Raw genomic sequence first — 13,930 nt, 5'->3', positions numbered from 1 at the left:
TTTACAGACCATCACGACTCATTCCCAGTTTTAGGCACTTTTGCAGTCTACAGTATTGACAGCGGTTGCGATTAACGCGGTCCACCACACATTGCTTGTTGCGCGGACACTGGTAGTTCACCACGGAGCTCTGCGACCTTCGGAAGAAGCCCTTGCAGCCCTCGCAGGTGATCACGCCGTAGTGCACGCCGGATGACTTGTCGCCGCAGACTTTGCACGGAATTATCTCAATTTGAGCTGCAAAGATAGGATGGGAAAAAGTGTGTTAGAAAAGATATTCAAATAGTCAAGGATCTTAAAATGTTGGTAAAGTCTTTATAAGATTGATAATACCTATGACACTTTCCGGTAAAGCATTCTTCCTAGTTAAAAAGTAAAATTATTCGACTTATATCAATGTTATATAAATTTATAAAATATTCTGAGCTGCAATCCCTAGGAAGTTTCCAGGAATTTAAAGCTATCTTTTCAGTTAAAATTTGGATAGATAGATAGGTAGATGGACAGATAGAGAGACAGATCGATAGATAGATAGATCGGTAGATAGATAAATAACTTGTACAATATTTACTCTATAAATAGATGTATCTCAAAAAACACCTCTAAAGTAATGTTTTGAATACATTACAACACTAAAGGCATTAAGTTCATCCACAAATATCTTGAAGTTGGGGGCCTGGGCCTCAAGTAATTTCCGATAGTGAACGCCCCGCAATTACAATCAATGGATTTCCGATGCCAGCCTATCTATTGTCGGAGTTCAGACAAAGCCACTTCGACCCCAGAGAACTATTGCGCAATATTGTAATGTATTATCCATGCAGCACAATGCAGGCGGTACCTTAAGCCACTTGTCTGCCCAGACAATAAAGAATACCCATGCCCCGTACCCACCCTGCTGCGGAAAAGTGAGGGGAAATCACAGAGGGGAAGGGAGATAGTGCGACAGCTGTTCGGATTTCCCTTGCAATCCGCAATCCTTTCAGCGGTGATGCAATTTCCTGATCAACAGCAGTGCACCATCGCATCGCTGAGAACTGGTTCACGAAGAGAATTAAAATTTGCCGCAATTTACACTGGCCAGCACAAGACACAAGTATTCTTAATATAACCAGTTTAAAAGTTGCATTTAAATTGTTTTTAAATATAACTTTTTTTAAGACTAATATTGATTTATAATTTTTTTATCCAAACACTTAATTTATATCCTATGAATTTGATTTCATTTTCAATACCACGATAGTCCTTAATCAAGTTGTATAGATAGATAGATAGATAGAACTAAAGATAGATAGACAGATAGGTAGATAGCTTGATAGATAGATAGTTAGATCTATCTATAGATAGATAGATAGATCGGATAGATTGGAAGAAAAATAGGCAGACAGAAAAAAATAGTATTAATCCAGTGTGTGCTTAGTATTACATTCTATGATCCAAAAATCCAAATTTTTTATAATTTTGTAGGATTACCAAAGGTAAGGATGTTACTTTACGAATATAGTTTAAAATATATCATAGAAATATAACTAAAAATGAAGTCTTTGAAGTTACTAAAAATAAATTTTCATATAGACTAAAATATATGTAATTGATCAACACAAGTTTACAATAGCTTTGCTATTATCACTCGTTTGTATCTCAAAGTACGCCCAACTTTTGCAGCCTAGTGTAGACTTAAAAGCCAGTACGCGCGAGCGAGAGAGTGCAGGAGCGAGGGAGAGAGGGCGAGCGGGCAGATTGGTCTCGTCTGGCGGCGGTATTGTGTAATCTAGGCGCTTTGCCTTGCGTATTTGTGTTTGTGTTTACCCACGAGGATGAAAGATGCGCGCTGAACCGAACGCACACAACTACAACAGGCGGAGCAGCAGCATCTGCGGCAGCAGCGACGCCGGCAGCGCAGTCAGAGCCGGCAGAATGGGGGGCTCACAAAAAACAGAAACAACAACAGCGCAGCTTGAAAAATGTGCCAAGCGCTGACGCTTTTTTCCTTTTCTTCTTTTTTTTGTATCGGATCGGAGAAATGTGTGACAGATGATGAGTGAGTGAGTAACCCGACTGGCTTTGTGTGAGTGAGTGAGTGACTGAATGTTTTTCAAGTGTCAATGAACTTTTCCCACACGGCAGTATCTCACACTGACACACACACACTGTCGGATGCCATCAGCATTCTCGGCGAGCGAAGAAAAAGAAAACAAAAACAAAATCGAAAAGAAAGTTCTCTGCGCCGGAGACTCTCTTTACTGGCCCCCTCTCTTTGGGGGGCTTCTCTTAGTTACCAAGAGCGACTCTCTTGCATTGCACTGAGCGGGCAGACAGATATTTAATTATAATAGAATGTGTGTCGTCATCGGTGAAAAACAGGGGTTTTAAATGGGTGTTTTTAGGGGGGCTTTAAGGGGAGGAGGGGCTGGCTTACTTAAGCCGTCTTAAACTTTTTATCGTTCTCGGGCATTACGAAATACAACTCGAAATACTTGCACGGAAAGTGCAGTATTTGTAAGGCCTTTCCCCCGAAAACATATAAATCTTTATCTCAAGTACCGGGGGAATGTGCGTGTTTATGGGTCTTCAGACAGATAAGTCGGGGGTAACTGCACTAAAGAGCGCGGCAAAGAGAGGGGCACGTTTACCGTTATGACAAGTAAAAGCTTCAACTTTACAGGCCATTCCCACTCATTTGTATGCAGTTCAGGAAATCGATAAGTCAAGCGACAGCACTTACTCATGTATCTTTAAGGTGGGAATATCTTTTTTCGGCAAAAAAGGCGTCTCTAAAAAAATAATGCAGGTATGCTCTTAATACAATTTTTATCTTTTTTTTCTAAAGCAAACAATTTTTAATTAATTAATTTTTCTTCCCCCCTATAACAACTATAGTTGGTTTTATCTTAATACAATATGCATATATGTATGTAGCTTAAAACAAAAAAAGGTATTTCTAAAATAAAAAAATGTAAATTCAAGATTTTAATAAGTTTTGATTTTTCTTCCCCCTGAAACAACTAAAATCCATCCTCTTATTAGAACCCAAAATGTCTGGCAGAAACTTACATGGTAACAAGTCACTTTAGGGGCATTAACTTTTCGCCTACGCACATTTTCGCCCCCATTTTGTTAACAAATAGCAGGCGCAAATATTTACTTAATACCCGGCGCGGAAAAGTGTGTCATGAAATACATTTTATTGTCTTATTTGGCATTTTTTGCGTTGTGTACTTTGACAGCGAGAAAACAAAATGTATGACATACTTTTCTCAAAATAAAGGCAAATATTGGGTGAAATTGTTTGCAGATCAGAGGTAAAAGGCAGGAATAAAACGCTGAATTTAGTGTATGCAAACATAAACAATGAACGCACAAGAGCTGTGATCAATTTTTAAGGCGCCAGTGTTTTTTTTAAATCCTTGCAAGTGGCACGAACGCCTTTGCTCAATGAAAACGCATCCATTCAATTATTAGGTAATTCCACATCACCACGTACACGCACCGTTGACGGGCATAAGAAACAAGTTGCAACTAATGAAAACAGCATTTTGGGGCTGATCAACCAACAAGTTTGCAACGCCTATATTCAGCCTAAGAGCAAAAATTAATTGCCGTCCGAAAGCGGCTCAATAAAATAAATTCTGAATGGGCAAAGCCAGCGAACGAGAAAAAAAAATGTGAAAAAGATATGCGGAAAACCGCCCAAATATTTTGCATATGCAATTCATTTGCACTGCGCCGCCGGCTTTCTTTTCGCACTGCTTCTGCTGGGTGCAGCAATAACCAGAAGTCAGAATTAATATGTTCTTCTTTATTGCGAATGCATGCCCGCAAAAAATGCAGTTCGCCAAGAGGCGGCAGAAACCGAGTAAAAAGTGTAAAAAGCATTCGCACATGCATGTGTGCACACTTGCATACGAAAATTAATATGCAGCGACATGTGCTAACGAAAAAAACACATCCACATGTGTATATATGGATGTATGTTAAAGCCCGGGAGATCGGGCCATGGGTGGGGGAAGGGGCACCGGCCGCAGGGGGGGCTGCTGCATATGAATTGCAGTTTTTGGCACTGCGGCGAACGGCAAAGTCAAATAAAATAACAATAACAGCGCCCGAAACTATTGCAATGATATAAAAAACCACACATAATACCTCACAAACAGTCTGACTAAAGGCAGGGAAAAAGGTATTATTTTTGCAGAATTGTGTTATTAACATATAATTGTTTTCCTGCTTTTGAAGGCCGTATTTGTATTTAATTAATAATTTTTTTATTTTGACTAATGCTCACCGATTATTTAAGTAATATCTTAAATTAATAGTGAACCAAATTTGTTTTTTTTTATTATAAATACTCAAAAAAATTTATTCTCAATTTTTAAATTATATCCTATTTCGGTTTAAGAAAAATAAATATTTTTAATTCACTAAAAGCTGTAATGTTAAGACATTTTTGATTTTTCTAAAAATTGTATCAAAGTTATATGTTAAAAAAATTGTTTTAATTTTTAACGTTAAATCTAATTACTAATTACCTAAAAAAACTTCGATGAATCCCTTTCAGTGCTTACAGTATCTGCAAGCATTCCTGAAATTAAGAGATTAATGCAGTTTGTCCGGCCAGATTTTTCCTGAGAAACGGAGAGATATAACAGGCCTGATCGGTATAACAAATATTAAATTTTTGAGTAACACAATTTAACTGCCAATCGAAATATATATCTTTTATTTCCGCTGCACTTTCTGCCCGTTTTCAACCACTGTGCTGGGGCAAAGAGTAAAGCACAGTAAGTTTTGAGTTGCCCATGTGGCAGCGCAGTCGACTTTGCTGCTGCTGCAGTGGCTGCTGCTGTTGTTGCTCCTGCCGCTGCGGCGGCTATTGCACAAGTTGCTCGTTCGTCGAAGCACCGACGCTGCCGACGGCGACGTCGACTGCGGCACGAGCTCGCCGCGTCGGCAAATCGCAATTCGCAACTCGCATTCGCAGAGGCAAAAAGCAGCTTCGTAAGTGGGTCAGCTAGCTGTGGGGTCAATGCACCGGCCGACTGCCTTGTGGCCAAAAGAGAGTGCCGAAGAGAGCGCCCGGCTCTCTTCCCCGCCTTTTTTTTCTCTTCTGCCGCTGTGCTTCGTTCTTTTGCCGCCAAGCAAATGCTAATAGAAAACTGGTTTCCAGCTTTCACAAAAAATAAAAACCGAGTTGGGCCAAGGGAGGAGAGGGCGGGCCTAAGGGGGGAGCCTTTTAGCCGGCTGTGCGAAATGCCGTTAGGGAAGCAAGAGCATTAGCATTAGCATGCTGGCTACGTAATTTGTCGCTTTCTTTTCGGCCAGCTCATTGTTGTTAGTTTCCCCTGCCCCCTGCCTCAGATACTTTGCGCGAAAGCTTCGTAGAATGCCGTTAGAATTTCGTAAGATACAAAATTCATTCATCTCAAGATATACATAATATTATAATAAGGCGGCTGGGGCTATAAACTTTTGGCTAACGGGCCCGTACGAATTCGGTTCTTTTTTTGGCCCCCTGATGAAGACGTTGGCTTGGCATTTTTGTAATGTTTACATTTCGCACTCGCTCTATCCCGCTCTTCCCCCATCTGCCCCATCTGCCCTCTCTGTCGCACTGCCGGCGTACGTGACGCGCTGGTTCTTTTGTTGCCAACAAAAGAATTTCTCATACACAAATTTTTGACTGGGCCCAGCAAGTTTATTGACCCACGGAACAAAATAAAACCGAAAAAGAGGAGGCCGAAACAGCGCAAGAATTTGCCATTTTTAGGCGATTTAATGAAATGCTAAGCATTTTCACCAAATGATGTAATTTCTCTTCGTAATCCGATCGCTTTCTATGCGGTATTTTCTACAAAGTAGCGATGTGAATGACCAAAAAATCTAGGTATGCCTCAATTAGTCAGGTCGTCGGATACATGACGTATGCGCAATTTATTATATTGTTTCCCAAACATCACGTATACGCCGCGCTTCACGTGATGGTGGCAGGCGAGAACAATTGCAAATTTATTTGGGGAGAGGGAGAAACTCACTAGTTTTCTTAGAAATGAATCACAGTTGGGGGGAAAATTTCCCTGTAAAATGTCCATTTGAATTTACAGCCAATTATTTGCTGAGAAGCTGCTTGGGGAAAAATCAGCAATTAAGTATAAAACTATTTTTATGCAACTCGAATTATATTTCTTCGGGAGATTAGGTTATATATATATATTATTATATTTTGGTTAAGATGGTTACTATCAATTTTGCTTACAAACTTACTTATTGCTAAGATGCTAGTATGAAACTTAAGAAACATTTATAGATTTTACTTAAATGCTTCACAGAACGTTAACTGATGGCTAAGGAAAACCACATTTAGCCTTAAAATCGCCTGAAAAGTTCCCTGAACAATGGTCTCAGCCACCGGCTCGTACGGGTAAATGCATATTTATGTGCTTGACATCGACGAACGTAGGTACATACATTCCCCGCCCCGAAAACAAATATGCGACAGCGCCGCAGCATAAAAAGTAGGCCTGTGGCATTATTTATGCACGCTTCAAATGCACCAGCTACGCTGCAGCATAAATGAAACTCAACAGAAAATACTAAAAGTATATATACAGAGAAAAACACATGGAAAATACCTTGAAAACCTCAAAAGCCACACACAAAGCTTGTAAACTGACTTCTTTGGTTTCTGATTGTTTTTCTTTTTTCGGTTTTGCGCAACAAATGCACTTAAGTAGCCAATTATTTATGGTATTTAAGTGTTTTGACTAAGGCATCAACTTTTGCCGTTTTGCAGCTTGCAATTTGGCCAAAACAAGAATTTTCAAGTTGAGCCAGCCCAAGACAGACTCACAAATCGCACACAAGCGCCTGTGAAAAATGCAATCTGTGTGGGGGAAAAAGAGTTCTCGAGGAAAATCCATTCATAGTGGTCGTTGGTTTGATGGAAACCAGGCAAACTCGTTTTTCCACCATTAATTAAAATCCGTCTTTTTTCTGTTTTTCGGCTGAAATGTCTGCAAAATTAACAACAACCATTATAAAACCAACAACGATTGCAGTTGCTACTGAAAAAAAGGCAGAAGAAAAACCCGAGCGAGCGAGCGAGAGGGGCGAGTGCGGGAGGGAGACGGCCAGAGGGAGATAAAGTGCTTCTATCCGCCCTGTTGGCTGTACTGCCGCTGCCACTGCCGCTGCAACAGCCGCTGGCGTCATGCAAATTGTAATCAACAAACAACAAAATTTTCTGTAGAGTTGAAAACTATACTGCAGGCACAGTGAGCACTGGTTGTCGGTTGGGAAGCATGTTCTTAAAAGCATCCCAAAGATGTATCTATCTTGAGTCACTGTATGAGCTGATCACCTACTAAAAAATATACTCTAAGTTAAATAACTATGATCAAGTAGCTTTTATTTATTTAATAGTTCATCTCAATCTTGTTAAATCTTTGTAAAAGCTAATTCTTTGACAGAAACCTAACATTAATTAAAAAGAATTTGGTAAAATGTTCTATTTTTTTTTATTTTGTCCTTACTTATTCTAAAAGCGCTACTCAATAAAAATAATATAACTTTAAACTACCGAGTCTTACTACATTTTAAAATTCCTAAAATATATATATGCTTTCATTTATTCTGTCTAAAATAAAAAATGTCAAGTATTTTTTAATGAATATATTAATTTTGTTTATTAATCTTAGATACAAATAAAAAGGAGTATTATTTCTATTTAAGTCAAAGACAAATAGTTTTATTGATACAGTACTATTTAAAACTTTCGAAGGAATGTGAAAAAATTCAAGACTTACCATGCATTAGAGATTAACTAATTTCAAAGATAGGTAAAGTGATATACATATATTGAATGTTAGTTGTCAGAGAATTAAAAAAGTTTGATAAGGTGTAGTACATGATTTATAAAGATATTCGTTCAAATGATTTATTTACTTATTATATTGGTTGTATTTTAATATATATACTTCTTAAGAAATATCTATAACTAAAAGATACTTTTTAAGAAATATCTATAACTTAAAGTTCCTGTAACTGGAGTTGTACCTTTTGGTGGCCCAAAGTACGTCCACTGTACTTTGCTGTTGGACCAGGCAACAACATTCATTTTGTTTTTCCACTTTTCGCTGCCAACTTCACCGCCGGCCCCTCCCCTCCCCGCCGACCCCCTCCTTTTTGGGCCCCTCTGGCCCCCGCACCCCGCACCCCGCACCCCTTCATCATGCAACTGTTCGCGCCGCGTCGCACTAATATCCGTCCTTGGCTCGTCTGTTCAACTTTGTCCCAGTTTTTCGCATTTTGTTGGCGCGCTTTGCCTCCACAAATGTTGGCGTTGCATTCTGTCTAAGTGTGCGTTCGCTTGTATCTGTGTGTGTGCTTGGAGCTGCCTGCAATTGTGTGCGTTTCGTGTGTATATTTGTCTATTCATTTGGCGACGCGACTCAAATGCAATGTCTGTGAATCTGTTTGTGTCTGCATTGTGGGGCACATGCAATCTTTTATTTGCTGCCTATATATATAATCGTGTGTGTATATGCACTCACAAGTAATCACGCGAATATACAGATACACACACATAGTATCCCCCAGATATATACCTCGTATATATTTGTGACAAACGCACGCACAAAACGTTAAACTATGCGAAGAGTTGCATAGATAAGATACGCAGCTGTGGGATAATAGTTGTGTGTGTGTGTGTGTGGGGGGGGGGGGGGGGTATTTTTCTGGGGGCTGTTGCATTGGGTGGTTGGTTTAGGGGGGAGGACGACAGGCCGGGGCCCACTCATGCATCGCATTTGATGTCTGCTTTATAATTACTAGAATAATATCATTTAATTTATTTTTTCGCCGCTGCCTAACATAATGGAAACGTTTGTCATTTCGGTTATTACATTTTTCGAAAGCGTACTTCATTGAACGGATGTTCATTATATGCTCTCGTGGTGTGTAGTGCACATTTTCACATTCGAAGAACAGCAATTAACCCAATATTACAGAGCGTTAAATTATATTGAGAAGTTGTCCATTCATATGTATAGACGGAGACAACAATTAGCTATAATAAAATTAATAATTTTGTATTACATTTGTTATAAAGAGGTATTTTTGGGTATACATTTAAATTCAAATGATTTTGGTATTTTGGCATTTTACTTATATCAAATGTATCTTTGGTATTTTTGACAGACAGAAAATAGAACAAAAACTCAAGAATTCGTTGTTAAAAATAATATTTCTGGATTTGTTAATTTTTTTGATTAATAAAAACTGATTCTAAAACACTTATTAAAATCAAACTAACACAAAATCGAGGCCATATGCATTAATAGTATTTAGTATTTTTTGGATCTTGGTATATACCAGATGCACTTTTGGTTTTATTGGAATTTTACCACCTTCCCTATAGATAGTCCATGTGTTACTAGTAATATCTACTTTAACTATAGAACTTTCTAGTTTTCATTCGCCACTCAAGTCTAGCAGTCTATTTGATGTCTTGTCTATAGCTTTCGTATATAGCATTGAAGTTGCGGTGGCCTTATGACACACATTCTGTGGTTAAGCTTATCTCTTGTATATGTAAAAAGTGTATTTTTGCCTTACTTGTACGTAAGGCTAGACAGCAATAGTTTGTGGAGAAAGACAAAGAGATAGCGAGCGCTCCATCTCTGTCGCTGATCATAGTCCGAAAATAAACATTTAACAATCAATCGCTTCGGATAAATCGAATCGGAGCCAAACTTAAAGCGTGCCGCTGAATCAATACACCATATCTTCCCCAAATCGATTGATAATTCCCAGACAATTCGATGGGTAGGGCTGTGGTTTTGACAAGTGTCCGCACATGCTCCTTGTCACTTGTCACTATCTGCACGATTATGCTGCCCAGGGGTCGTTGAACCCATCGCCTGTTTACTCATCTATTTGGCCACACTCCTGCTCTTGTTCTTGTAAGTTTCCATAAATTATCTGAATAAATAAATGTATGGTTTCTGCATTTCATGGGTTTCTAGGACACAAGCGAATGAACTTTTCGGGAACAATAACAACACCAGGCGAAATAACACATTACTCTATTTGCCTCCAGCAGACAGAGCAGAATATTTCAAAATATTTGCATGCTCCACATACGGAATCTATATGGCTATATGGGGGTGGGAATTGATGGGAAATTCCAAGCCAAATTTAGTTTTTTTCGAACTGGAGAGATGCGTGAACATGCTCGCTGAATTTTGTGTGCTTAAGTGCGCCCATATTCATTTCAAACATCTGTCAAATAATGGGTATTTCTGCAGGAGTTTAAGTTCCTGTCGGTTTTTACCATGTGAAAGGTCTTGGGATTACAAGAGCCAACTATCATTAGGAAGATACTTTTCTTACTGTGAATAGAACCATTGGTAAGGACACATATCATATCGTTAGCATAATATATTTCAGCGAAGCTTATTAAGATCAAAAAATTGATAAATTTCAAAATACTTAAACATATTTGGATCTCTTTCATAAGAATAGCCTTAAATTTGTGCCATCATATATAATTAAAATTATTTTCATTAATGTTGGGCTTAAATTGGAAGGTTTTCTTCAAAATCGAAAAGTATTTTGCGAGGTTAAAAATACCTGTTTACAGATTTGTATTTTCTTTTGTAAAGTGTTAAAAAAGAAGGAAGAGGGAACGACTCATATTAAAGCGTGAATTGCTTTCTGCATCTGCTATCAACCTTTTGCTTCTTACATATACATTTCCAGCACCTTGTTATAAAGTTTTCTTATCATATTAATAAGAATAGAGATTTGTTTTTAGCTATGCATGCACAGTTTCATTGTTTCAGATACATTTTTCGAATTCCCCAGTAGTTCATAAAATATTTCAGTACATCCCAACTCCAATTTAACTGATCATGAAGTACAGGCCCTAATCCTATTTATAACCATTTATCGTCTGTGCTCAATCGAAGAAGTTAGTAAATAGGAAGTCAAAAGTTCGGCGACTTTTCTACGATGGGCAATTAATACGGCATTTCCATGAGCGATAGAGCCCGTAATCGTGGAAATTCACGCAATAATTGTCAAACAAAGAATTTCCCTCTTTCCTTCTGCCACTCTCTCCCGCTCTGCCGTTCGCTTTTATGGCTCCAAAACTTTGACTGCATAAATAATAATTTCGGTTTGTTTGAAAAGAGAAATAGAAATGGGGGAGAAGTGGAAAAAGCCATAGAAAGTAGTATTGCCCATTGTTTGTTGTGTTTTTTTCTCTTTTTTTGATGTTGTAATGTGCGTGGTCTGGGCAGCGCTGCCGGCGGCGCCGTCGACGTCGACGCACGCTCCCGCATAACAGTCAACGAACGCAGCGCTCTCACGCACTCTCTCCCACTCTCCCACTCCGGCTGGCTCTCACTCACTCTCCCCCCATTTCATTTGCTCTATCAGAAGTGCGTAAGTGTGCGTTTGCGTGCGAGTTGAATGACCGCCGAAAATAATTTTTTCCTCGATTTTAGACTTTTACTATGTTGACGCTGGGCGATGATGATTGTGGATGTGTGACTGTATGGCTGTATGAGTGTGTGTGCTTTGGCGCTTCTCGCACAGACACACTGAAAGAAACTACTCATGCACAGGGGCGTTTGAAGGGGGGTTTGTTAACACTTTTAGGGAAGAAATGGTTAGATATTGCAAAATAAAATAAAACCTGTGTTAAATTTTCTAAACAAAATATTATTTTTAAATACCAAAATATCTATAATATTCTAATGTATCTATAGAATTGCACTGCCTAATCCCATCTAAACCTAAAGGAGATCCACTTCTAGAGACCCCGTTCTACGCCCCTGGGCGCACGCACACTTTCTCAGGCCGTCAGAAATTTTGTAGCTTCATAGTTTTTGGTTTTCGTTTGTTTCGAGTGTTAAACGGGCGTTCGCACTATCTCGCAGGGGCGTTGGGCGGACAGGGGGGCAAGGGGGGGCGGGCCGGTTTGGGCTTGGGCCTGCATGGGTCGCTTTTTTCCACACATTTCTTTTTGTTTTATGTCGCACGCATGTGTTTGTGAGCGGACTACACAATCAGCTAAAGCAGCAGCAGCATTTCACTTTAACAAAACTTTTTCGGTCTGGCATTTTGAATATTTTTTATTGTTGCCACTTCTCTATCTTTCCCCCTCTCCCTCTTTCTCCTACCAAAGGGCCAATGTTGTCAACTCTTTCGCTTTTTAAGTTTCATTTTTTGGCCGCTTTCTGTTTACGCCGCAAAATTTCTTTCTTTCACTTTGCCTACGTTTCTATCTGTTTCACCGAAAGAAAGGCGAAAACACCACAGCGAAACGCAGTGGCAGCAGCGAAAAAGTGAAAATTTCAATAAAGAAATAAGAGTTGATTTTGCGGAAGTCGTAAAGGCAAATTGCAAGCCAAAAGTAACAGTGACCAGGGGAAAACCCGACCCCTTCGACACCCATGCAGCTCCCTTAATTACTCACACGCAACTTTGAAAACCCGGGGATAGATTGCTGGCCGCGATTGAGATTTATGTTAGAAATAATGTCCTCCATGTTCCCCACCAAAACTTAATTGCAGCCGACCCGCTAAGAGGTCAAAGCACCCCAATTAAATTCGAATTAATTTGGTCCTTCCCCCAAGACTTTAAGTCCTGCAGAGGAGTGACTTAATGGTTTCAATTAATGACTTAACTGAGACCAATGAAATCATCATATAGGATTTAAATAATTCCTGCTGTAGAAATTATATCATTAAAATATAACATGAATATTTTATAATTTGTATCTCATTATCAGAACAAATCTTGAGGATTCAAGGACTTGACAATAATCATAATCCCCTGATAATATCATAAAAGTTTAATTATTTATAATATAATATAATTATTTTTATAATTATAAATTATAATTCTTTTATTTTTATAATAATTTTATAATTATTTTTATAAGCTAGCCCTGAGATACTGATCCTGTAGAGTTTCAAAAATATTTCTTTTTCAGCACTTTACTTTCTTTTCGAACAAATAAAACGATCCAAAAGTACAATAAAGTCAATTGTAAAGACCAAAAGAAATAAACAAATCTGCCCAATAAACGTAAAATACAATGAAATGGGCTAATTAACCCATACCTGCCCACCAAACGCATACTCGCAAATGTGCAATTCATACATCATCGCTCACGAAGTAAAATATTTATTTATAAGGCTTGCCGAAACTTTGTTGGCATTACAATATCGCATATATATACGTATGTTTTTATGACTGGCCCGCGAATTTTAATTCGCAAGTTTCTTTTCCATTTCATTTTATTATGATCTCCAGCTGTACGCTTTTTATGACGACCATGTTACATATACAATTTGTATCTTTGTATCTTTTTGTCTATGGCAGCGGCGAGGAAAGGGTCCGTGGCCGTCTCTTTTCCTGTTCTCTGATTGCCATTTCGAATTAGTTGAATTGTCAATGCAAAAAGGCAACAAACCACTCGCACACACTCGCAAAAACTCACGCAAGTGGCTTGGGGTTTCGTAATATTCATTTGGCTGTCTTTCTTCATTTACGAATTTCATGGATTTCCCTTAAATAATTTTTTTTTGTTTTTTTTTTTGGTTGCTGCTGGTTGAGAAACCCAAGTGACTTTCACTGCCAGGCCAACGAAAATACAAAAGTAACGAAGAGACCAACTGACTGACTGACTGAGTGACTCTGCCACATAAAACCAGCAACTTGACTGGATTTCATTAAATTCATACTTTATTTTGCTGTTGCTGCTTTGTGCAATTCTCTTGTTGCCTTTAGCGGGATGAAAGTTCACACTTGTCGCTTGCTTCACTTGCCGTCTTTGGGGTAAGTGAATAAGAGACAGAGTCTTTCTTAAGGACTCAAGATGGTTGATTTGCATCGTATTTTTGAAAGCGGAACTAATACTTAT

General features: G+C 38.7%; 1 protein-coding gene across 4 annotated transcripts in view; it reads right to left on the bottom strand.

Annotated features, from left to right (window-relative positions):
- LOC108022615 (probable nuclear hormone receptor HR3) overlaps positions 1-13,930 on the bottom strand; it is a 34,344-nt gene that overhangs the window by 4,302 nt on the left and 16,112 nt on the right. For all 4 annotated transcript variants that reach the window (XM_050887237.1, XM_050887236.1, XM_017091655.3 and 1 more), the window contains exon 2: positions 10-237. In XM_050887237.1, the coding sequence (XP_050743194.1) occupies positions 10-237 (228 nt within the window). The remainder of the gene's footprint in view (positions 1-9; positions 238-13,930) is intronic.

The sequence above is a fragment of the Drosophila biarmipes genome, chromosome 2R, assembly GCF_025231255.1.
Source record: "Drosophila biarmipes strain raj3 chromosome 2R, RU_DBia_V1.1, whole genome shotgun sequence".
Classification (NCBI taxonomy): Eukaryota; Metazoa; Arthropoda; class Insecta; order Diptera; family Drosophilidae; genus Drosophila; species Drosophila biarmipes.
This window is presented reverse-complemented; position numbering and strand designations above follow the sequence as displayed.